The 26,737-nt window shown below is 35.8% G+C and overlaps 1 protein-coding gene and 1 pseudogene across 14 annotated transcripts in view; one reads left to right on the top strand and one right to left on the bottom strand.

The window, feature by feature from the left end:
• Positions 1-26,737, top strand: part of LOC126765670 (paired box protein Pax-5) — a 169,690-nt gene that overhangs the window by 115,677 nt on the left and 27,276 nt on the right. For all 14 annotated transcript variants that reach the window (XM_050483301.1, XM_050483295.1, XM_050483292.1 and 11 more), the window contains one exon: positions 5,852-6,291. In XM_050483301.1, the coding sequence (XP_050339258.1) occupies positions 5,852-6,291 (440 nt within the window). The remainder of the gene's footprint in view (positions 1-5,851; positions 6,292-26,737) is intronic.
• LOC126766319 (small nucleolar RNA U3) lies at positions 4,215-4,417 on the bottom strand (annotated as a pseudogene).

Here is a 26,737-nt window from a genome sequence, read left to right as displayed (position 1 = left end):
GCTTCGAAATCGACGAAGAGGTGGAGTGTGTCGATTTTCTTTTCACGGGTCTTTTCCAGGGTTAGGCGCATGGTGAATATCTGATCAGTTTTTGATTTGCCGGGTCTAAAACCACACTGATAAGGTCCAATCAGTTTGTTGACGGTGCGCTTGAAACTTTCACACAATGCGCTCGATAGAACCTTATGAGCGATGTTGAGGAGGCTTATACCTCGGTAGTTGGCGCAGATTGTGGGTCTCCCTTTTTGTGGATTCGGCAGAACACACTTAAATTCCAATCGTTGGACATGCTTTCGTTCGACCATATTTTACAAGGAAGCTGATGCATGCTCCTTATCAATTCTTCGCCACCGTGTTTGAATAGCTAAGCCGGAAATCCATTGGCCTCCGCCGCTTTGTTGCTCTTCGGGCCGGTGATTGCTATTCGAACTTCTCCATGGTCAGGCAATGGAACGTCTACACTAAAGTTATCGATTGGGGAATTAGCGATATCGATTCTCCAGGCGTTGTACTTTCAATGCAATTCAGCAGGCTGGAGAAGTGTTCCCTCCATAATTTTAGTACGCTCTGGCCATCGGTCACTAGATCACCCCTTTGGATTCTACAAGAGTATGCTCCGGTCTTGAAACCTTCTGTTAGTCGCCGCATTTGTTCGTAGAATTTTCGAGCATTACCCCTGTCGGCCAGTTTCTGAAGCTCTTCATACACGGATTTCCGCCTCTCTCTATTTTGGTCTGCAAATGCGTCTTGCTTCCCTCTTCAACTCTCGGTATCTATCCCATCGCACACGCGTTGTGGTCGATCGTAACTTTGCGTGGTGGGCAGTCCGTTTCTCTCCGCTGCGACATGGCACTTCTCGTCGTATCAGCTGTTCTTTTGGATATTCCGAAAACCAATGATTTCGGTTGTAGCTTTAGGTAAGGAGCTTGAAATGCCGTTCCACAGTTCCCATATACCGAGTTGTTGACGAGTGCTCTCAGAGAGCAGGAGTGCAAGCCGAGTAGAAAATCGTTCTGCTGTCTGTTGTGATTGCAGCTTCTCTACGTCGAACCTTCCTTCCGTTTGTTGACGTGCGTTTTTTCTGCACAGAGGCGGGTGCAAATCTTGGCTGCAAGAAGATAGTGGACCGACTCTATGTTAGGACCTCGGGGCGCACGCACATCTAAAACACTGGAGACGTGTCTTCCGTCAATCACAACATGATCGATCTGGTTGGTGGTTTTTCGATCTTAAGACAGCCAGGTGGCTTGATGAATTTTCTAATGCTGGAATCTCGTACTGCAGATAACCATACTTCGTACCCCGGGGAAGTCGATCAGCCTCAACCCATTTGAAGATGTTTCATAGTGGAGGCTGAATTTACCGTACGCAGTGCCAAAGATACCGGGGTGATTGACAGACGCCTTTCGCATTTCTTGGACGGCGGTGATGTCGGCCTTCGCTCTTACGAGGACATCAACCAGCTGGGCAGCGGCACCTTCCCAATTAAGGGACCGGACATTACAGGTGTATGCCCTCAAAGCGTAGTCCTTAAGTCGTTTGCCATGATCGTTATCAAAAGGGGAGTCTCTCATCCGAGGCTGGTTGCTATTTTTCATTAGGTGCGTTTTTTTACGTGGCGGGTCCCAAACCCAGCGCACAACCCTGTGGAGGGGGTGTTTCGCCTTCCCAGTTTAGCTTGCCACAACGGATGTTCTTAGGCTACCCAGGGAATACTTGGTCAAAGACCGGAAGTCGTAAACTGCTTGAGCCATATGTAAAATAATCGTTTCTGGCCACCGCCAAGTGAATAGCTATCAGAGAACTTTCCTCATTTGACCAATTTACGAGCGTAAATTCAAAAAAGAAAAAAAATTATTTCTTACTTATAAAAGAGAATATTAAGTTTAGAGAGAGTATATTAGTTAGCAGTTGCTTTGTCATTAATTGCTGTAACTCTTTCAAATGATGGAAAAACTGCTCATTCATCTATTAAACTTCTGTTATCAATAAATTTGGAACAACAATCAATATGTTCTATCCGCAAAGTGGGCCTCTTGGTTAACTATTGCAAGACACTTGGATGAATGCACCATGCGCCATAAAGCACACATATAAGCTGTGGACATTTTATTTACCTTAGACCTTAGAAACTCCTCTGCTCTCATGGGCGGGATAACTTTTATATTTACTGGAGATTTTCGAAAGACTCTTCCTGTCATTAAAAGAGGTACGCGAGCAGATATCATCAAAGCATGCTTAATATCGACGCCCTTATGGACTTCGATGGAAAATATAAATTTACGGGCGAATATGAGAGCTCATCTTCATGGAATCACTATTGGTGACTGTCAACAGCAACTGCTTAAACTTGGGGAAGGAATTTTTCCCAATCCAAATTCCAAGCAGAAATTTTAATATTTTTTTGGATGAGTCTCTAGGCCAAGTAACCCTGACATCGAGAATTTGGACGGAAAGGAATTTCTTTGGTTGTGTTATGTGGCAATAGTGTCTCCCAGGAATGATAGTGTCAACGAAATAAACGATAAAAATAAAAAAGTTTCCGAAGAAATAAAAAAATTCAAACCGTTAGACACCGTGACTCCATTATCTCCAGGAGTTTTTAAATTCGTTAGACCCTTCTGGACTGCCACCACATGAAATGGCTTTAAAAATTGGAATTCCAGTTATGCATTTGAGGAATTTAAGTCCTCCAAACATGTTCAACGGGATGAGGCTGCTTATTAAGGAATAGAAGAACGATTTAATTGTGGCAACCATTACCACCGGCCTAGCTCATATACCGAGGACTCCGATGATCCCAACTAATCTGCCAATTCCATTTAAACGGCTTCAATTTCCAGTGAAAACATCTTTCGCTCTAACTACAAACAAGTCCCGAGGCCAGACTACTGCGGAGAGTTCAAAAAGAGTTCAACCTCCTCCCCAAAAATTAAAAGTTATTAATTATTTTCATCAAAAGTGACACTCAGCGAAGAAAAAGGTGCGTGGAGTCCCTACGCGCGGAAGAAGTTATACTTCTTAGTGATATTCAGAAATGCATATCATTTTGTATGAAAGAAAACTAGAACATTTAAATTCATTATGCACATTTTATAAAGCAAAATCTAAATGAAGGAATTTTGACTCGGAAAGTAGTTCTGTCTCTTCGTTGCGGAAGGGAATATGCAGCGTAACCATCTCTCTTTTGTACTCTTCGAATTGGGTTGTCATATTATAATTTGTATATCTTATATCATGGTGTTTAGTCAATTTCTTGTATTCATTATTGGCGTTGCATTTGTATTGCGCACAAAACTGGGCCAAAGTAAAATGAATTTTCTTTTTATTTTTCTTTGCAGTTTTTCAATAAATTTAAATAAGTTTCTTAATAAATTTAAATAAGTTTTTTTAATAAATTTAAATAAATTTAAGTAAATTTACATGTATTTTCATTTATATTTAATTATCAATACATTTTTTTTAAATTATTTACCCTAGTTGTCCATTTTATTTTCTCATGCATTTCAGTAGATTTTTGTATATAAATTTGATCGGCGTAGAAGCAAAATGCGAAACAATCATACATATATTATGTCGTTTGCACATTTGTCTGTATGTTTGCGAAAGCAAATGTTCTACAAAAGCATATTTCTATACTTAAACAAAATTATTTGAACCATCGTATATTTCTTACATGCATAACCAAACCATACTTAAGACAACGCCACGAAAGTGTCAATGGTGGTGTTGGTGGTAAGCGCATGAAAAGTCACAATGTGAACGCAGGTTCGAATCTCGACGGACTTAGTCTTTAATTTTTGCAGTTTAACATCGTATACTATACTAATAAATATTTTTCTTACTAATAGAAATTATATTTATCACAGCAATATACCTAATATACATATACATAATATTGCTGTGATAAATTTAATTTCTATTAGTAAGAAAAATATTTATTGGTATAGTATACGATGTTAAAAGACATACATCTTCTATCCTACCTTGTGTATCTGCACATGCTCATATGAATGCATGTGTACGTTCAGAAATTCAAAGAATTCGCACAAAAAAAAAGAGAGACGAAAGAAATAAAGTCACACAAAATAGTTGAGAATTCGCAAAAATGAAAGACAAACGAAAGAAAAATAATGCGCAAGCATACATAAGCGTACTGTACTTATTGACTGCACTATTTTTGTGTAAAACCTTGGAATTTATTCATTAAAATAACCACTCAGAAGTCGTTTAATCCGTTGTAAGTGAGCTATTTTCGAAGAAACATCATTTCTAATATGCCACAAAGCAAAATTAGAAATGAAGTTCATAAACCTCACGCTGTCAGATAAAACGATATACCTCGTCATCGCGGGTCGATTTCCAAACAATATAAATGAAGACAAACTACAGAAATGATGCTGTGAAGTATAGTCTTAATTTTTCAAAGGCCACCGCAGAGTATTTCAAGCAAAAGTCACACAAAATAGTTGAGAATTCGCAGACATGAAAGACAAACGAAAGAGAAAGAAGTATAACTTCAATAATACACAAGCATACAAACATACATATGCGCAGCAGCAAGGAAAGAGGTAACAATCGGCGATCCATTGTATATTTCCTTCATGCATAACCCTACCATAATTACGACAACGCAATACAAGTGTCAATGGTGGTGTTGGTGGTAAGCGCGAATCCCAACAGAATTTATTTTTAATTGAATATGTCACCGACCAAAAATTGAAACATTGTTCTACGAAAACAACAATGGCATAAGCATGGCAACATTGTGTTGTTGGTAGAGGTTGCGCATTTATGAATTTAACGCAACCTTTTCCGAACTCGTATAAGAAGTATAACTTCAAAAAAATTTTACTTGCAAGTACAAAATTATAAAGTTCCCCCTATCATATATGTAAGTGTACATATATCACATTCATACAACTAAACGGTTGAAACGAATGTTTATAACGTTTCGTTAGAGATTTATCGCACTTTCATTACCGCTCTAAAGAGGACGAACTTGATTTCATTCATTTGATATGTATTGCATCCATGGGCACAATTTTTTTTACGGTCTGCGTAGTCATAGGGTCAATAATAACAGTTAAATTTATCAGTTGAGTTGATATTCTTTGGGAATATCTGGCCAGTTTTTGATTTGCCGGGTCTAAAACCACACTGATAAGGTCCAATCAGTTTGTTGACGGTGCGCTTGAAACTTTCACACAATGCGCTCGATAGAACCTTATGAGCGATGTTGAGGAGGCTTATACCTCGGTAGTTGGCGCAGATTGTGGGGTCTCCCTTTTTGTGCATTCGGCAGAGCACACTTAAATTCCAATCGTTGGACATGCTTTCGTTTGACCATATTTTACAAGGAAGCTGATGCATGCTCCTTATCAGTTCTTCGCCGCCGTGTTTGAATAGCTAAGCCGGCAATCCATTGGCCTCCGCCGCTTTGTTGCTCTTCAGGCCGGTGATTGCTATTCGAACTTCTTCATGGTCAGGCAATGGAACGTCTGCACTATCGTTATATTGGGGAATTAGCGATATCGATTCTCCAGGCGGTATACTTTTACTGCAATTCAGCAGGCTGGAGAAGTGTTCCCTCCATAATTTTAGTACGCTCTGGCCATCGGTCACTATATCACCACTTTGGATTCTACAAGAGTATGCTCCGGCCTTGAAGCCTTCTGTTAGTCGCCGCATTTTGTCGTACAATTTTCGAGCATTACCCCTGTCGCCCAGGTTGTGAAGTAACAGTTAAATTTATCAGTTGAGTTGATATTCTTTGGGAAAAGTATTGCAGAATCACTAAAGGCTACTATATTGGTTTTAATTTAAAAATATTGTGACAATGTCTTTGTAGAATTGTTCGAAACAAGGCCGCAGAGAAAGCAAAGCATGTCCACCACCATCAACCACAACAACATAACAGCGGCTGTTCTGCAGGTAACAGCGGCAACTCCAATCACAATGCAATGGATAGTGTGGAAAACAGTGGGAATGATTTGAGTCACCACCAGCAACAAAATAGCTCTAATAACTCAAATAGTAACACGACATCAGTTATAGCACATGCACCAGCCACCACTGTTGCCGCAGCGGTGACACATTTACAACAGCACCAGCAACAAAATATTCTTAATACAGTGGCATCAACCCCAACTCTAAATGCAAACCCCACTAATAATCACAACGGTGTAGAACACCGATCAACAGGATATAGTATAAATGGGATACTGGGTATACACCACTCAACAGATCCAAATGGAAATTGCATCAAAAGAAAACGTGTCGACGATCATGGTAAGTTTTCATCCAAAAACATACGCTGTGTTTGTATATGTATATTGTAACTATATTTCACTGGTTTTTTTTTCAAGAAAACAGAGTCCCTAAAGATTTATAAATCGCAATCCGAAACAAATTTCACTATTACTATTAAATATCCCTAATTCAACCTTGTATCTCACACTATATATTTCGTACATATGTACCTTATTTTAATATCACTTCTTAATTTATATACTTATGTAGGTATGCTAATCAAGATGATAATATACAGTCTGGTTCACTTGATTAGAGGCAATCATTTTTGTGAAAGAAAATGTTGATTAAAGTTTCTATATTTGATCTTTCAACAAATAGTTTTCTGCTAACTCAAGCTAAGACTGTACTGGTTTAAAAATACAAACACATCGAAATATTATTTCAGCTAACGGTATTTCGTAGCGGTAAAAGTTCGGCAGCTGCAATATTCTGCTTGATTTATTGGTTCACTTGAATAGAGGCACGTACAAATTTAGAAAAAATATATAAATAGATACAAGAACAAAGTTTTTTAACCATTATTTTTTAAAGATTAATATTTTGTGCTGCCACCTTGTTTGTAAATTACTTCAAAAACACGTTGGGGAATGGATTTGTACAAACTCAGACCAGGCCGCTTTAATGCTTCGAATTAAATCATTTTTGTATTCAAATTGTTGTTCGTTCTCAAAAACCTTACGAGTTAGCCATCCCAATACATTTTCTATAATGTTAAGATCTGGGGAATACGGGGGCCATGCTAAGGTTTCAATGTTTTGGGACGCCATCCAAGCTTTGACCAATCTTGCAGTGTGAACAGGAGCATTATCTTGTTGAAAGATCCATGGAATTGGTCCAAATGTTTCCCGAATCTCTGGAAAAGATGATTCCAACATCATTTTATAGCTATTTTCCGTAATTCTGGAGTCTACAATTCTCAGCTCGAACGCGCCATAATACGATATTGCTCCCCATACCATAACTCCACCTTTACGGCTGTGATGGCGACTCAAGTACTTCTCCTCCTTTCTTAAATCATGGAAATAGTAATTGTATCCATCCGGCCCATCCAGATTAAATTTCTTTTCGTCACTAAATACAACTTTTTTCCATTCACCAGGGTCGTTATTTGTGACAGAATTCCGAGCCATGTTGTCTCTTGCAAAATCGATGCGACGTTGCTTGCGAAGTTTATTCAAAGGCGGTTTTTTTTGTAATTTTTTAAATTTCAGATGTGGTGCTTTCAGAATAGCCCTTCTAACTGTAGATTTGCTAGCTGTAAACTCAGCTAATTTTATAATTTTTGATGTTGAAAGTGCGGAATTGGATGCAATCCTAAGGACTTTCCGGGTTTCCTTTGGTGTTAAAGCCATCGCAGTCCTACCTTTGTACTTCTTACCGTAGGAGGCACTCTTTTTCAAATAATGATCAACAACATTTGGACTTCGACCAATCTTTTTGGCAATTTGGCGATTCGAAAGTCCTTCAGAGGTCAATATATCAATTTGTCCTTTTTCTCGCTCTGATAAACTTTTTCGCTTTCCCATTTTATTCGAATTTACAAGTTTACGACTTAACACTATGAATGCTTAAAAAAAATATTTAGTTTCACACTTTTATTGCGCAAATGATGTAAGCAAACTAAGTGCCTCTATTCAAGTAAACCAATAAATCAAGCAGAATATTGCAGCGCCGAACTTTTACCGCTACGAAATACCGTTAGCTGAAATAATATTTCGATGTGTTTGTATTTTTAAACCAGTACAGTCTTAGCTTGAGTTAGCAGAAAACTATTTGTTGAAAGATCAAATATAGAAACTTTAATCAACATTTTCTTTCACAAAAATTATTGCCTCTAATCAAGTGAACCATACTGTATTTTATCCACCAAATAATCTACATACATACAAACATATGTTCCAAGATGAATGCGGTTGTGAAAGGCTACGTGCTAACTGCCCTTGATGAGTATACTTAAGCAATCGCTTGTCGCTTCATTAAATTCCATAAAAGTACTTAAGAGCACACTTATACAAATTATTTCCATTGACATATGCCACACAATGCTTCGTATAAGTACATACAAGTATAATATTGGCATATGTTTGAACCTCTAAGCTGTATTGCGGTAGTTCAATATCTTTAAAATTACATTACGGAGATTCAATAAAAATGGATGGTCTGAGTTTTGGATAATATCTTTTAGTTAAATATTTTTAATAAAAATTATTTTTATCAGAAAACTGTTCTACATTTTGTATATTTTCAGATTATAACAGGTAAAAACGGGCTTAGTTCTAACCTTTCATACTCTTGCAACTTACAAGGATCAAAGACTGGGAAACAGTTAGGCCTTGGCAAAACTTTACATAGTTACATGTTTGATACATACACTGTTCTTAGAAAGAGATTGTTTCTAAATTTCTGAAAGGTCTCTTATATCTTGACCGATAGATGCGGTATAAAATGAACCGAAGGTTAGGAGGTTGTGTTCCGATTTTACCCATTTTTGGCACAAGTTATAGTACGATTTCGATTTTGTGCGTATGATAAAATACCATGAGAGCACTATTTCTCCAAATTTTTACTCTGACAACTTTGTTTGTTAAATGGAAAGTAGTCGTGGTTGTCATCCGAGTTCACTTATTTTCACAATATCTAATAGAAATGTTTCGATAATCTCACACACCAAATTTGGTTGAACTCGGTCAAGTTGTTCCTAAGATATATGATTCCACCATTTAATTTAGTGCTTAGTTACGGTACTTTACAAGTTTTCAATTAATAGCGTTTTGTTAGCGTGGAAGTGGTTCGATTTCACTCCTCCACAATACCAAGCTTTTTATGGTGTTAGTGAAAAAGTTTCTATGGTATCTTTATTTTTACTCAAGTAACAACTTACACGGACAAACAGTTACTCGGATTTCAAGTCGTCATCCTGATCATTTATACATATACATATAACCGTATAGTTATCCCGATTAGTTTTAGGTGATATATACAACCATTAGGTGAACAAAATTAGAATAATCTGTAGCAAATAAAAAACGTTAGTTATAATATCCTTCCCATATACAAAAGCTATATGTTGCAGTAGTGTGGGCGGTTCCGACAAATGAGCAGCTTCTTGGAAAAAAGGACGTGAACAAACACTGAGGGTCTAATTGGATATAGATATGTATACAGACCGTTATCATGGCTAAATCGTCTCAGCTCGTCATTCTGATCATTTATATATATATATATATATCTATTATAGGGTCTCCAACGTATCCTTCTGCGTGTTACCAACTTAGTGAGTTTATTTACGGTTGCACCGAATTTATATTACTATTCACCAATACAGAGATTCCATTTCAAACTTGATTTTGATCGGTTAGTTTGTATGGTAGCTACATTTATGCTATAGTGGTCCGATCTAAATAATTTTTTTGGAGATTGTATCGTTTCTTTGGACAATAATCCATGTTAAATATCGTGAAGATAGCTTTTTATTTCAGATAGATATCTTAACAACTGAGGAACTAGTTCGCTTAGAGATAAACAAGCAGACGGGAATCGCTTAATCAACTCAACTCGTCATAGAATCATTTATGTATATATGTACATATATATTTTAAAGAGTCTCCGACATTTCCTTCTGGGTGTCATAAACTTCGTAGGAAAGTTAGTAGTTAAACTAGGTCCTTATTGACTTTATTATTACAGAAATATACATATATAGTATATAATACTTATATCGTATATAGTAATAGTATATATGTATATTTTAATATTTTCTGTGTTCACATTCATAAATATCTGTACATCTGTGCAGCCAACGGAATATTGCATCTGCTACTTTTCTCTGCAGCATATCGAATCTGTAATATTTAAGGATTAAAAATTTCGATTTACATTCGTGGCCACGCAAAGCTTACCACTCAAAATTTTCAAGTGTTGAGCATATTTGACAACACTTTCTAGCGGTACTATTTGCGGTATAGAAAATTTTTGTTTAGAAATAAGTTAATGGCATGTTATTTATTAAGAACAAAACACATTGAAAGTTAGTGAGCTTTACAAAATGAGCTCGAAAGTAAGAGATTGACATGCGTTTAAAAAATAGAATATTTAATTTTTTTAATTTAATTTCATTAACACTATAATTGAAATTACGAAGTTTAGTGGCATTATTACTTTAAAAACAATAAAATCGGCCGCTTTTGTATAAGCACAGAAAATCTAGTTTATGTTTTGATCATTAAACGTAATAAATCAAAAACTATAATATAATTATAATTAGATAATGTAATTAAGTTTACTTATGCTTACTAAAACCATAATAAAAAAAAAACAAAATTGAAGAAAACCACGAACGAAAGAAAAAGTCCTAAAAAAATTAAGAAAGTGTAGTGGCAAGCATTGCATTGCCACTAGTGTATTTTTCAATGAGTAATAATAAGATATGTGGGCATATGTATCCAAGATTAATATAAAGATATCATTTTTATTGCTTTAATAATAGAGTAATGGAGGGTTTGTAGTTCAGAAAAGGACATCGCTTTTTAATTGGATTACAGAACTAATAGTATTCACCACAGTGTGACAAAATTGAACATTTAGCAATAATTGCTTATGGCACATGTGAAATTCAATAAGTGCAAAGTAAGAAATACACAACTATAAACATTGCTAGATGAATAAAATAAGAGAAGCACAATTTTATGATTCAAAATACACTTTATTATTCAGTATAATCTCCCTGAGCAAGTCTATTAGCTCCAACGATCCTCCAATCTGTGGACCCCATCCCTGAAGTGAGAATCCGGAAGGTCTGCAAAATACGCTTCAACAGCCGTTATGACCGCTTCATTTGATGAAAAACGCTTGCCACGCATAAATTTTTGAGTTCTGGAAACAAATGGAAGTCGCTGGGGGCCAAATCTGGTGAATACGGTGGATGCTTCAACAATTCGAACTTTAATTCACGGATTTTATCCATTGTCAAAATGATCTTGTGACACAGTGCATTTCTTTCAACTGGTCCAAAAGTTTGCCATAATATTCAGAATTAATTGTTTTACCAGTTTGCAAGTAATCCACAAACAAAATTCCTCTCACATCCCAAAAAACTGATGCCATAACCTTCTTGGCCGATTTCCAGACACGAACTCGCTTCGAAGCCGAAAAACCAGGTTCACTCTTTAGCCACTTGTTTTCATTCTAATTCTAATGAGATGTGTAGAGCTTCTACATCATCTCTCTCAGTCAATTGACGATCTTCCAAAACCATATCCTGTATTTTGGCTATGATTTCTGGTGTTGATGCGCTTTCTGGACTTTCACGTGGATCGTCAATCGTTCAGCTACCAATCCTTCTACTGTTCTAATTGTCGGTGAACAATCATTATACACTTTTAACATTCGTTTGTGAATTTCTTTTGAGTCTACACCTTCCAAAAACAAGAATTTTATCACTACACGATATTAAATTTTTTCTATTGTAAAAAAATATTGTTACACGGCGGCACTAAATGGCTTGTAAGAATTAATTGACAGATTGAATTGGAACTTCACATACGTTCATATGAAGAGTGTACCAACAAAACAAAAAAATATTATATGGCTAGTAGAGGGCGTTGCTACCGAACGATAAAACTTATGGAATAACGTGGTAGTAGTAATTAACACCTTCGCAATGAAGAAAGTTTAACCACTGTCGGTCCAAACGATACCCAGTGAAACCCAATTTTTTCAACTAAATATGTATGCATAACACTATTGAAACCAAAGAGGGCTAAGAAATATTTAATTTTTTATACTGGCTTGCTGAGAGCGCATTATAGCTCTCACTAGTAAGGAAGGTCGTCAACCGTACTGTTTCGAGGAAAAAATTCTTAACTGAGAAGAAGGGGTTTCTTTCCCCACTATTGTTTAACTTCATATCTAGAAACTCCCACAGCCACCAGAGGGAGTTTCCATATTGTGCAATTGTATTCAAAGGTAGACGGCTACCTCTCCGACTTTTCTCGCTTCTTCTTTGCGCGAAACCTAACACTCTCTCCCACCAAATCCACAGCGACCATATTAACAAACGAAGGACAGGACGAAGGAGTAGAGGCTTGACCTTAATATCACACCGACCTTTAGTCGACGGCGTCAAGATTCCGACTGTCAATAATCGTAAGATTTTAGGTGTAACTTTTGATAATCTATGCTCATTCGCTCCTCATACGACCGCTATTATCAACATCAAAACCTTCAAGTCTCTAGCCGGCAGCACATGGGAAAAGGACAAAGAAACGTTGTTGGCAACTTACAAGGCAATCGGTCGGGCGGTCCTCAACTACGCCGCACCAATATGATCGCCTGAATGCGGTGGTACGCAGATATGAAGAAGCTTCAGACTAACGCCAACATAGTGAGGCCCTTATGCTTCCAGTTAAGAAGCATAATGAACTCCTCCCCTGCAGTCACCTGCTTGGAGCGGAGCCGCCTCCTAGGAACATCAAGAGATCATTCCTCATTTACGTCGACGACATTAAATAGTGCGCCGACCAGACTTCGGACGCAACAAGCTTCCGACAAGCACTGACCGCCATTCACAGTGGAGCCATTAACACCTTCACTGACTCCCTTCCAGTGAATGGCGTACACGAGTCAAACCATTACCTATCGCAGACGAAGAACTCGAGAAACGAGAGTGACCCTTGCGCAGCTTCGTTCTGAATACCGTAGCAGGTTAAACTCTTACTTATCCAGAATAGACCCCGACATATCCAATATATGTCTTGCGTGTGAATAACAACAACAAGAATATGTTAATTTCATTTTAGTTATACATATCACACATTGACCGACATTTTCGATCAAAATAAACTACATATAGGCACCGTAGTCTAAATATTCGGTACCTAAGGGCTTAAACAACTGAACGAACCAAATTGAATTTAAAATTGTGCTATATGGGAAGTATGCGTGGTTGTTGTCCGATTCCCAATGTGACATAAAAATTCCACGTACTAAATTGTTGTTGAATTGTTTAAATCGGTTGGTCGGGTCCCGATATGTATTTCACCAAAAAGTAGGTGCTGCCACTTCACACTATCTCATTTAAAGCTTTCTCATACCATCTCATTGGTAGAAATTTATATCTCTGGCGTATTAGTTATTGTCTTATCGCGCTTTTAGTAGCTTTTAACTGTAGCGTTATATTGGGAGTGATCGGTATTATCCTCCGACTTCATCCATTTTCACACTTTCGGTAGAAGTTCTTTTAAGGATTGTATTCAGCAAATTAAGTGATTGTAGCTTAAGTGGCTTAGGAGATTTTTATGTACATTAAACTTGTTCGAAGTCGGGGCCATGCCCTTATTTACAAAAATTGTTTTCCGAAAGTGCCCCTTGCTACAGCTTTATTTCTTAATTATGTGCTTAGTTATGACACTTTATATGTTTACGGTTAATGTCGATTTGTGTGAGTTGCAGTGGTCCGATTACTTCCATCTACGAACTCGAAATATTTTTTGTACTAAGGAACAGACATACCAAGTTTCATCGAGATATCTTTTTTTAACCAAGTTACATTTGGTTGCAAGAATATAAAAATTCATATATGTAAATTCTAATTTGTGACTCGATAACAAACAGCCAGAAGGACATTAAATCATATATACGTATTGTACATAGAAGTTAGGTCAAAATAGCACTAAACCACATTTTTCTTCTTCTTTACTGGCGTAGACATCGTTTACGAAGTTATAACCGAGTTATTATTCTGTTATTAGTTATACTTCTGCGTTGAATTTCAAGACTGATATTGTTGTTGGTGTTGGTACTAGTTCCATGACTGACGAAACTATCTACAACTTCGAAGTTACGACGGTCAACAATGACTAGTGAGCCAGGTCGCGAATACGATGACTGTTTATTTGATGGCAGAAAATTTTCGTCTTGTCCTCACTTACAACCACACCCATACGCTTCCTTATCCAGTTTGGGGAAAGCAGATCTAACGGTGCGGTTGTTGAGACGAATGATATCAATATCTGGCAGCTGTACAGACTTATGGAAGATTGTACCTTCTCTCTTCAGCTCTGCAGCTGGTATTACTTTCTTCAGAAATAGATTGAAGATCTCGTTGTCTGTAAGCTCGTTTGGTCCCGATCGGGGCTTTTAGTGTTGCACAAGGCCAGCTTACACAGCCCTATTAGCTTTGCTGGGATACCAAGTTTAAACATAACGACATCGAGGCAAGGAACTACCTCGTGATTGTAGAGGAGGCTTTCAAATCGACAAAGAGGTGGTGTGTGTCGATCTTCCTGTCACGGTTTTTTGCAAGATTTGAGGCATGGTGAAAATGGTCGATTACCGATTTTCCAGGTCTAAAGACACACTGATAAGATCCAACCAGTTTGTTGCCGGTAGGCTTCAGCTTTTCAGACACTACGATCGATAACAAGCGATATTAAGGAGGCCTATCACACGGTAATTGGAGGAGACTTTGGTTTTACGCTTTTACTGTGAAATTATACTATGTTATGGATATATTTTGTTGTCTCTAGTGCTCTCTAACGGGTATGTTTATACTGTGCCTTTCGATTAAAACAAATGCGGTTTAAACGTCAAGTAAATCAAATTCTAAATGTGATTTTAAAAAATATTTCCACCCTAAAATGGCCCTTCACTCTGTCTTATGATCCGAATATTTTATTTAATGCGTTGAAGATGTGGTAAAAATATGAACTAAATAGTAAATTGATTTATGTACGAGTATGGTAGGAGTATTTTATTTTATAAATTTATTTGTTAGTTCGGAGCAAATTTCTTTAAGATTTGTTTGTAGGCACTATTCCTTTGATATAGTTTTTAAAGATTTTAATCTTTGAAAATGCATATCAAAATTTTTAGAAGAAAAGTTGGCAACCATGACTAGAGCTGGTAAAATTACCCCCACGCACGTTAAAATCCCGAATTGGGAATAATGTGTTGAGAAATGACATGAAAAACTATCGCATTTACCGTAGAGCACGTGCACACTAAAAGCCTTTAAAAATATTACATATCAACAGTTTCATAGCCAAGTAGCTATATACACATTTAATATACATATGTATATGTACGTAAAATCATATATTTGTATGCGTACTGGTGGCAATTCACTTAGCTTATAGTTACTCTTGCAATTTGCTACAGAGTATACTAGTTTTTTTACCTAACGGTTGTACGTATCACCTAAAACAAAGCGAGGTAGATATAGGTTTATTTATATATAAGTGATCAGGATCTGTCTGTCTGTCTGTCCGTCCGTCCGTCCGTCCGCGTCCGGATTGCAGTAGCATAGCACACTTGTGGGTAAAATATATTAAAAAAGTGAGACACCCACCCTTCTCTTAAACCACTCAAGCTTCACCAACCAAATTCAGCTACCGCAAATATTATGAAAACTCTTACCAACAGTGTGAAAATGGATGAAATCGATAGATGGTTATCTATCAGTACAGTAGAAAACTGTTCAAAGCACAAAAAAACAGTAACTAAACAGGTCAGGTACATTAAGCTTTACCACTAATATAGTATTACAGGGCTTTAATGAAGCCAGGGTCCAAATTCGGGGATGGGCGTGGCACCGTGGTTGAAAACACATATCTCGAGACACGCAAAACCGATTTGAACCGAATTCGGTTATTGATCAAAGTGTCAGATAAATAATTGAAATTCAGAGAAAACCCTTTCCTGATAGTAAAAAACAAGAAAAAACGTTAACTTCGGCTGCACCGAAGCTAATACACCCTTCACTATGTGTTCAGTTTATATGGAAGCTATATGCCATAGTAATCCGATCTGAACAATTTTTTCGGAGATTATATTATTACCTTAAGCAGTAATCCATGTCAAATTTCGTGAAGATACCACCTCAAATGCGAAAGTTTTCTATATTCCGATCGTTCGGTCTGAGCATCTGAACAATTTCTTCCGATATTACATTATTTCTATGAACAATAACTCATACCAAATTTCGTGAAGATATATCGTCAAATGAGGAAGTTTCCCATGAACGCATTTGATTCCGATCATTCAGTTTCTATAGCAGCTATATGCTATAGTTAATCGAACTGAACAATTTCTTCGGAGATTACATTGTTGCCTTGGAAAATAATCTATACCAAATTTCATGAATATAACTTGTCAGATGCAAAAGTTTTCCATACCAGCACTAGATTCCGATCGTTCAGTTTGTATGGCAGCTGTAAGCTATAGTAAGCCGATCTGAACAATTTCTTCGGAGATTACATTGTTGTCTTAAAAAATAATCTGTGCAAAATTTCGTGAATATATCTTGTCAAATGCAAAAGTTTTCCATGCAAGAACTTTTTTCCGATCGTTCAGTATGTATGGCAGCTATATGCTAGAGTAAGCCGATCTGAACAATTTCTTCGTATATTACATTATCTTAGAAAATAACCTGTGCCAACTTTTGTGAAGATACATTATCAAATGTGAAAGTTTTCGATACAAGAACTTGATTCCGATCGCTCAGTTTGTATGGCAGCTACATACATATATGAAATAGTGGTCCGATATCGACAGTTTCGACAAATGAGCAGCTTCTTGAAGAGAAAATGACGTTTGCAAAATTTCAAAACGATATCTTAAAAACTGAGGGACTTGTTTGCATATATACAGACGGACGGACAGACAGACAGACGGACATGGCTAAATCGACTCAGCTCAACATTTTGATCATTTATATATACACTTTATAGGGTCCCCGACGCTTCATTCTGGGTGTAACCTACTTCGTGACAAACTTAATATACCCTGTTCAGGGTATAATAATATGTTACTACTTACTCTAGCCCCCATATACCAAATCTAAAGATTTTTGAACTTCTAAGTGACTTTATACCGCGTATATACGCTAATATGTGACTTATTTTAATAAAATTAAGAGAGACTGTTTTTCTAATAACGGTGCATTTTTGTGCTTAAAATTTGTTTAAATTAGTACACAGTACTAGGTATCTTAATTAAAATAAAAGTCAATTTTGTTTGCTTTTTCACAATATCATTTAATAAACGAAATAATAAATGATGAATCCAATTCCAACTTTACCATCGGTTTGTTAAACTGGTTTTTTATTATTTGCCTTTTCTGTGTTATCGGCTTATAAAGGATAGTAGCTCCACGCCTGGGTCAGATGTGGCCAAACTGGATACTCCTTAGCCCTTGAGTTAGGACTATGAAATTAAAGGGATCTTGTGAGAGAATGGCTGTGAATGGAGAACGGCTTCGATTCGTAGAGTAGAAAAGTTTTCATAGTTAATTTGATGCCTTGTATAGCTGATTCCCATAACTCACTTATATGAGGAGCGCTTGGATAGATGCGATAAGAGCGACCTTTGCGTTTTGTAGGTGTAGGTGCGTCACTTTATCGCAGAGAGTATGGTGATCCCTTAACTTGCTTTTGAGATTTTAATTATTTGAAAATTTAAGCCTCTTTGGGGCAATATTGGATGAAAAGTGTCAATTTTTTTTTACCTTTTGAGACACTTGTTATATTTTATGTTCAAGTGCCTATGTACTAATTTGACGTTTAGTATCGCGCCACATAGCTTGAGATTTTTAAGCAGGATTTTGTATCATTATTGGCGAAAGCCATCCTGCGGAGCCGAAAGTTTCATGTGCTTTTAATATATCGACTGTCAGAGGTAACTCTGACTTTGTTTTTTATACCAATTTGTGGAGTATTGGAAAATTCTGGCTCTAGTGGTAGTCGTACGACGCACCGGCCATTATTTGATGGAGTAGTTGTGGCTTCGGAGAAGTCTTCACAATACTGATCTTCTAGAGTTTTGTTTGATATAGGGAGAAGTTTCCTTGACTTTTGAAATTTCCTTTATTGTGAATTAAGGCATTTGTTTGTATTATAGTCAACTTGACTTGGTATGGAGGTAACTATTTTTGAAACTGATTCACTTTGTGTTTCGATGTGCAGCGTTTGAGCTTTTTGTGCCTTTGAGTAACATGGTGTCACCTGGCAATTTTTAGAAATTAGCTTTTCAGGATTTACTTTTGCAATTAAACCCGTGGTTCTTTGTGTGTAAGCGCTTCTTTGGGGTGAGATGTGATATCTGCTGTAATGAAGCATTAAATTGTGTCTTTTGTGACAATATAAGCAGTTAAACTTGCTTTTGCAATTTTTAAGATAGTGTGAGTGGGACAAGCAGTTTGTACAGAGTCTTTTTGACTGACAAAGTTGTTCCTTTCATTTATGTTTAATTTTTTAAACTTCTCGCAAGTTTTAAGCTTATGCCCTCTTGTGCATAGTTCGCATGACGTATGTTTTCTTTGTTCGGATGTGAACGATTGTGTTTTGTAAAAAATTCTGTTTGATTTGGTTTTGCTTCTAGCTTTGGGTCTATTTAAGCTTCTATTTTGGTCGTGTTTAAAGTTCTTAGTTTTGATTATATTTTCTTCTAACCTTTCCTTTCCGCAATTTCATATTGGGTGGTGAGAAAATCTTTCATTTGTTGCTACGTTGGGCACTTTTTCCGTGATGAGAGCGATTGCTCCAATAGAAGTAACGACTTTTCTGGTAATGCGGCAGTGCAAATGTTTACCATATTTGGGTCCCAGCTGTCTGTGGGAATATTTAGTGTCGATAGAACCGACAAACAATTAGAAACAGGGGATTGTAGTCGTACAAATTCTTCACTTGTTTCTTTCTTGATTTTCGGCAAGTTTAATAGTGTCGTTACCTGCTTATCGACCAGTATTCTTTCGTTTTCATATCTAGCTTTTAGAGCTTCCCAAGCCCAATTGAAATTATCGTCATTAAGAGCGAACTGTTTACTATTATGCCTGCTTGACCTTTCGTTTTGTATCTGAGGTGATACAATTTTTGCGCTTGTGATAATTGAGGATGGTTTATGTACACGACTGTGAACATGTCCCGGAAGGACGGCCATTCTTCATAACCTCCGTGAAAGGTTTCTGTGTCACATGCGGGCACCTCGAGTTGGATGCCTGAACTTGCCTTTTGACTGTCTATTTGTGGCAGCTCTACTCTACTGTGGGGAGTAGGTGCAATTGCTTTAATGAGCTTTAGTTGATCGTAGATCATAGTTTTTGTTTCTTCGTACTGGTCTGAGCAGTTTTCGTAAATGGCGTAAGCAGATAATTTAAAATTGTGTGGTAGATCTGAATCGTCAGAGTCTACAATGGCGTCATGAGCCGCTTGGGTTCAAACATTTTTCAGATTTTGACTTTTTATTTCTAATAACGATTCCGAGTTTTCGTGAATCGGTGAAGAGGCAAATCTAGATCTAGGTAGATAAAGGGGGGCGGCAGAACATCCTTGGCCCCGGGCGCCCGAAGTTGTAGCTACGCCACTGATTATAAGATTAATTGATTTTTGCTTTTTGTTTTTAATAATTTGCCAGTACTCAGTGTAGGGTAAGAGATAGGCGGATTTTATATCGTTGTACTTACATTTGTATATGTATATAAATGTTCATATGTACATAAATATGTTCGCACTGCGAAAAGAGCGCAAACGAAATGAGTGATGTGAAGGCACTTATGCTCTTATGTATGTATGTAAGTATGTATATATTTTTGTTATATGTAGAATTACGAATATATAGTATGTAAGTATATGGAAATCTATGTATGTCTGTTTTTTTGTGTTGTGTTGTTTTTACGCTATGATTTTAATTTTTGCCTTCGCTTAATAATTTTAAGCAATCCTGCTTATTACGTAATCGAGTATGAGGGTTATTGCTGGATACTGGTGCAAGTGAATATTTGAACTTTTATTTTGTTGGAGGGTTAATTGTGTTAAGACCACACGAAGGTAAGCGTACTTACATATATACAGTAGACATCCAATTAATATTTATTAAATTATACATAAATGTATATATCGAATGCGTTAAGCGGTATTGCTTTTTTGCTTTTACCGTGTTTAGATTTTTTTTCCTTTTTTATCAAGCCGTTGAAGCGGCGTTTTAGCAATACATAGTATGTATTTGCATATAATAAATTAAAAAGAACATAATACTCTCACTTTGTACTCGTATGGTAAGCTTTGCAGGGTGTATGTATGTATATGCATATGTTACCGCCTTTTGCTTTTTTTTCCTCTCTATGTGCTCCAGCTGGCTACCTCCTTCTGCTGTTGTTTGTTCATCTGTTCTAATTATCGCGCCAGTTGTATGTACATACATATATACATACATATATATATATATATATACAGTCGAACTTCCATAACTCGAACTTCTTTAACTCGAATTTTCTCTAACTCGAACTAAATGGGTTGGCAGTAGCATTAAGAGAGTAATTAACATATAAATTTCCTTCCGTAACTCGAACTTCCATAACTCGAAGTTCTCCATAACTCGAACGAAAATACATAATTATGACTTCTATAACTCGAAGTAATGTGCTTTTCTCTCATTCTACAACTCGCAGTATCCTGGCCTATAACTCCAAGGCCTGGATGACTGGCCAAATTTTTGAAGGATGGGTTCTAAATTTGGATAAGCGCTTTCAAAGTACTGGCCGAAAAATTTTATTGTTTATTGAAAATTGCCCAGCACATTCTAAAGACGTACAAAGCAAACTGAAAGCCATTGAACTGGCATTTTTTCCACCGAATATGACCTCTAAATTACAGCCGCTGGATCAGGGAGTAATTCAAAACTTGAAAGTTTTTTATCGTACCAAAATAGTAAAAGAAGCACTAAAGCGTATAGAGGCAAACGAAAAACAAGATATTACACTTACGGATTGCATCATGTAACAAAAGCTTGGGATATTGACGTCAAAAATCAAACCATAGCGAATTGCTTCAAAAAAGCTGGATTTGGTCAATACTCTGAATGGGAAGAGGAAGATGACATACCTCTGAGTTTTTAAGTACTACTGATGAATATCGAAATGTAATTGAAGCTGATTACGAAGCATGGTTAAAAGCAAACAAAATAACTTGCAGTGCTACTCTTCAGGATTATATTGCAGTAGATAATGACCTTTGCACAACTGGCTTTCCTACAGATGCTGATATTGTTGAGAATTACTGCCCTGAATTAGATGATCCAATATTAAGCGGAACGGAGAGTGACGGCGAGGGATCGGTAGAAGAAACTATTCACCAGCCTCCAAATGCTTGCGAACATTGAGTATTTATTTGCAAACAAATGACACTACAGTTGATGAGCACTATACTATTTCTGAATACTTCACTTCACTGTAATTTATTACAGTTTTCTGTAATGTGTGTTTTAAACAACAAATACATATTCATCATTTAATATACTCTAAAGTAGCAATTGAGTTTCTTTTAAAAAAAAATTTTTTCTATAACTCGAAGTCTCCCTAAGTCGAAGTTTTTTTTGGGATAATAGTGATTCGAGTTATGGAAGTTCGACTGTATGTAAAAATAATAATTTACAAACTAACTTATCATATACTTACATATAATTACTTAAATATAAACATACATATATGTACATGCACAGCTAGACGAAAACCAATAACTTGTAAACAAATGAGATGTTAAACATGTAATACAAAATAATGCAACAACAAACAATGAAGACACTTGTTTGTCAACAACAACATGTGCAGCAACAATGCTGTGATAAAATAACATTCATCGGCGATCAGGACAACCGCCGAATCACCTGACAAATGTCTGTAGCTAATGTTGTTGTTGTCATAGCAGTAATGATCAAACCAAAGAGCGACCGTTAAATGGTCCGATTAAGCAAACAACAAATTGTAAGGATAGCGGATATAAAATATTTGTTTACTCACTACTATAAATAGGCTAAGCAGTTAGAAATAATTTGAATTTAAGTTTCGGATGTTAATGAATAAAGTCATATTATTCTGACTCGCAGTTCGTGGACTTATTTTTCTTTAACTGGCGCAGTCGGTTACTGCTATAGCCTAAAAGTGTTGAAAACGAAGGTGTTTCAAATTTATACCGCAGAAGCAACGCAGGCAATAAAAAGTTAATTTTATAAAAAAATTTTAAACAAATAAAAAGTGTTGAAAACGAAGGCATATTTTTGCTTCAGAAACAACACAGACAGTGAACATTTATTAAATAAAAACAAAAAAAAAAAAAAAAACAAAATTATAAGAAACTGTGCGAGTGCAAAAACTTTGAACAAATTAAATTCATATTATAAAGTTTATAAAACTAGTGAATCAACCGAAATACTTTTTACCACGGTTAACCTTAAACAAAGTGAAGGCAAAAAGTTTTTGAGCAAGTATATTGCTCTTGAAAGTATTTTGAACTCTGAAAGTAGTGACTTCTTGGTTTTTGAATCAAATAAAAAAGTTACAAAAAAAAAGCTTTAAAATCTACAAAAACTATTTGAATTTTTTACAACGTAGTACAAAACTAAATAATTTAACAATGGCTGATGAAAATTTGCCAGATAACGCTACCATGGCTCAATGCCTTAGTGCGATCACAAGGCTTTTGGCCCAATCAGCGGCGCAGAAATCAACATCCTTAAGAAATAAAATTGAAAGGGATTTAAAATATTTACCCCCTTTCAATGGTGAATCGAAAATGCTACCTGCATTTATTAACTCAGTTGATCGAGTTATGGTGGATTATGAGTCACAGAAAGAATTAATTTTTCAAATTGTGTTCGACTTGAAAATACAAGGAGATGCCAAAAATTATTTGCAACTGGACAGACCAGCAGACTGGGATACTTGCAAGAAGAAGTTGAAACAGCACTTCTCGAAGGACCAGATGCAGTTAACTAGGGATATAACGTTACTTAGAGTAAGTTCTATTTTAGATTTAAGCAAAAAAGTGAAAGCCATTATAAATGATATAACTGAATTTTGTGCATTTGATGATAATGGTGTAACGATGAGGGAGATTTTTTCCGGAATGTTAATCCAAAGGATTAAACAGTTAGCTTCTGGAACATTTGCATATGCCATTAGAAATATAATTAGTTTAGCCAGTGCTGAGGCTACCATTCATGAATTCATAGGAATGGATGAAGGAAATTTAAATACTTTTCTTTTAATAAAGAATAATTCAAAAAACTATTCAAGCAATAAATTTCAAAATCAATTTAACAGCGAACCAAACTATCAACAAAATAATACAAGTAGTTTTAGGGATCAAAATAGTAACAGTAGACCTTCTAGCCAAAATGTAGTTACTAATAATAACCTTCGTAGGGGTAATAGCGGAAATTTTACCAATTCTAATCAATTAAATAGTCAAAGGCCAAATCCTGGCAGTTCCAATAGACGTAATAATAATAGCTATAATAATACACAGCAAACCAGGCAATCAGTTATTCCAATGGAAATAGATACAGTAAGTCATACTGAAGAAGAAAGAAACGATACAAAAGAATTTTTTTTTTAATTAGCCTAGGATTTTACAAAAATATATATAACAAGTAAGGAAGGGCTAAGTTCGGGTGTCACCGAACATTTTATACTCTCGCATGATAAAGTGATAATCGAGATTTCATTATACGTCATTTACATATCTTTCAAATACCGTATTTTTTTAAAGTTTTATTCCGCTATCATCATTGGTTCCTAATGTATATACTCGTATTATACAGAAAAGGCATCAGATGGAATTCAAAATAGCGTTATATTGGAAGAAGGCGTGGTTATGAACCGATTTCACCCATATTTCGTACATGTCATCAGGGTGTTAAGAAAATATTATATACCGAATTTCATTGAAATCGGTCTAGTAGCTCCTGAGATATGGTTCTTGGTCCATAAGTGGGCGAGGCCACGCCCATTTTCAATTTTTAAAAAAAGTCTGGGTGCAGCTTCCTTCTGCAGTTCGTTCCGTAAAATCTAGGATTTCTGACGTTATTTGTTAGTCGGTTAACGCACTTTAAGTGATTTTCAACATAACCTTTGTATGGGAGGTGGGCGTGGTTATTATCCGATTTCTTCCATTTTTGAACTGTATATGGAAATGCCTGAAGGAAACGACTCTATAGAGTTTGGTTGACATAGCTATAGTAAATTCCGAGATATGTATAAAAAACTTATTAGGGGGCGGGGCCACGCCCACTTTTCCAACAAAAATTACGTCCAAATATGCCCCTCCCTAATGCGATCCTTTGTGCCAAATTTCATTTTAATATCTTTATTTATGGCTTAGTTATGACACTCTATAGCTTTTCGGTTTCCGCCATTTTGTGGGCGTGGCAGTGGGCCGATTTTGCCCATCTTCGAACTTAACCTTCTTATGGAGCCAAGGAATACGTGTACCAAGTTTCAACATGATATCTCAATTTTTACTCAAGTTACAGCTTGCACGGACGGACGGACAGACAGACATCCGGATTTCGACTCTACTCGTCGCCCTGATCACTTTGGTATGCATAACCCTATATCTGACTCTTTTAGTTTTAGGACTTACAAACAACCGTTATGTGAACAAAACTATAATACTCTCCTTAGCAACATTGTTGCGAGAGTATAAAAATTACTTTATTTAATAATCAATGGATAGCACTAGTAGACACAGGATCAACTTTAAGCATACTTAAGGAAAGTTATTAAGTTTTAATAAATTTTATTTACCTACAATTAATGAAAAAGAAAAAAAATATATTAAATACAATTAATGGCGTGGTCAGTAATCCTAGTAAAAAGGTAATTACACCATGTCCAAATGAGTTTAGTGCTCCACAAAATGCTAGAATGAAATGGATAATGTTGCAATTTAATAAACCATTTGATTTAATACTAGGTATGGATTGGATAGTAAAGAATATGAAAGGTATAGATGTAGAAAATTTCGAAATTAAACTAGGTAATAATATACGTCTTCCTTTTTTATCAAAAATAGTGCAAAATTATGGAGAAGTTACGGAAATTAGTGAAGACCAAACTATAGATTTAAGTCACTTGAATAACCAAGAAAAACAAGTAATTAATAAACTTTTGAAAAAATTTAGTAAATTAATATATAGAGAAGGTGATAGTTTAACTAATACAAATTCAATTGTTCATGAAATAAGGACTATTAGTAATCAACAAATTAACTCAAGATTATAGATTACCACCAAAACACGAAGAGGAAGTTAGAAAACAAATTAATGATATGGAAACACAAGGAATCATAAGGAAGAACAGAAGCAAGTACAGCTCTCCTATTATAGTTGTACCAAAAAAGAAAGATAAGTCTGGTATTCAAAAGTACAGAATTGTAGTGGATTATAGGAGGCTAAATCAACTTACTATTGATGATAAGTATCCTTTGCCTAACATCGACAGTATTTTAGATAAATAAGGTAACGCGCAATACTTCAGCACCTTGGATTTAGCAAAGGGTTACCACCAGATATTAATGGCAGAAAAGGATATTGAGAAAACAGCATTTGTAGCAACATCTGGATTGTATGAGTATGTTAGAATGCTATTTGGACTCAAAAACGCCCCTGCGACGTTTCAGAGATTAATTAATGAAGTTCTGAGAGAATATATTAATAAAATCTGTGTGGTATACCTGGATGACATCCTTATATTTTCCACCTCTCTAGAAGAGCATGAAATATCCTTACAGAAAATTTGTTCCAAATTACAAGAGCATAATTTAAAAATCCGACCCGAAAAGTGTAGTTTTCTTCAAAAAGAAACTCCTTTTTTAGGTCATATTTTAACGGCAAATGAAATAAAACCAAATCCAAACAAAATCGAAATAATACAAAACTTACAGATTCCAAAAACTGAAAAGCAATTAAAAGGATTTCTAGGTATAACGGGTTATTACCGTAAATTTATTAAGGATTATTCAAACATTGCGTATCCAATGATAAAGTATTTGAAAAAGGATTATAAAATTAATATAAATGAGCCGCAATATACATATATCAAGTTTTGAGAATCTTAAAGCATTAATATCTTCTCATCCTATTTTAAAATATCCTGAATATGACAAGGAATTTGTTATTACAACTGATGCTAGTGATCATGCGATTGGGGCAGTTTTTTCCCAACAAGGACATCCGGTATGTTACATATCCAGGACCCTTAATAATCATGAACAAAATTATAGTACAATGGATAAGGAATTCCTTGCAATTATTTATGCTGTTACTTACCTCAGGCCATATATATATATGGAAAAAAATTTCGCATTGTTACAGACCATTGTCCTATAAAATATCTTAATAATAAATATAAAGGCAAAGAATGTTCCCCTCGTCATCAACGATGGCTTTTAAAGCTACAAAAATTTAATTACGAAATTGAGTATGTAAATGGCAAAGAAAATAAGGTGGCAGACTTTCTAAGTCGTTTAGAAAATTCTCCAAAAATAAACGAAAATAATTCTAATGAATCGAATTTCGAAATGTCAGAAACTATTCATTCAGCAGAAGAAGAGCTTTTAGAGCATATTATTATAAAAGAGGAAATAGTAAATAA

The sequence above is a fragment of the Bactrocera neohumeralis genome, unplaced genomic scaffold, assembly GCF_024586455.1.
Source record: "Bactrocera neohumeralis isolate Rockhampton unplaced genomic scaffold, APGP_CSIRO_Bneo_wtdbg2-racon-allhic-juicebox.fasta_v2 cluster11, whole genome shotgun sequence".
NCBI lineage: Eukaryota > Metazoa > Arthropoda > Insecta > Diptera > Tephritidae > Bactrocera > Bactrocera neohumeralis.
Note: the sequence above shows the minus strand (reverse complement) of the source record. Positions and strands in the feature narration are given on the sequence as shown.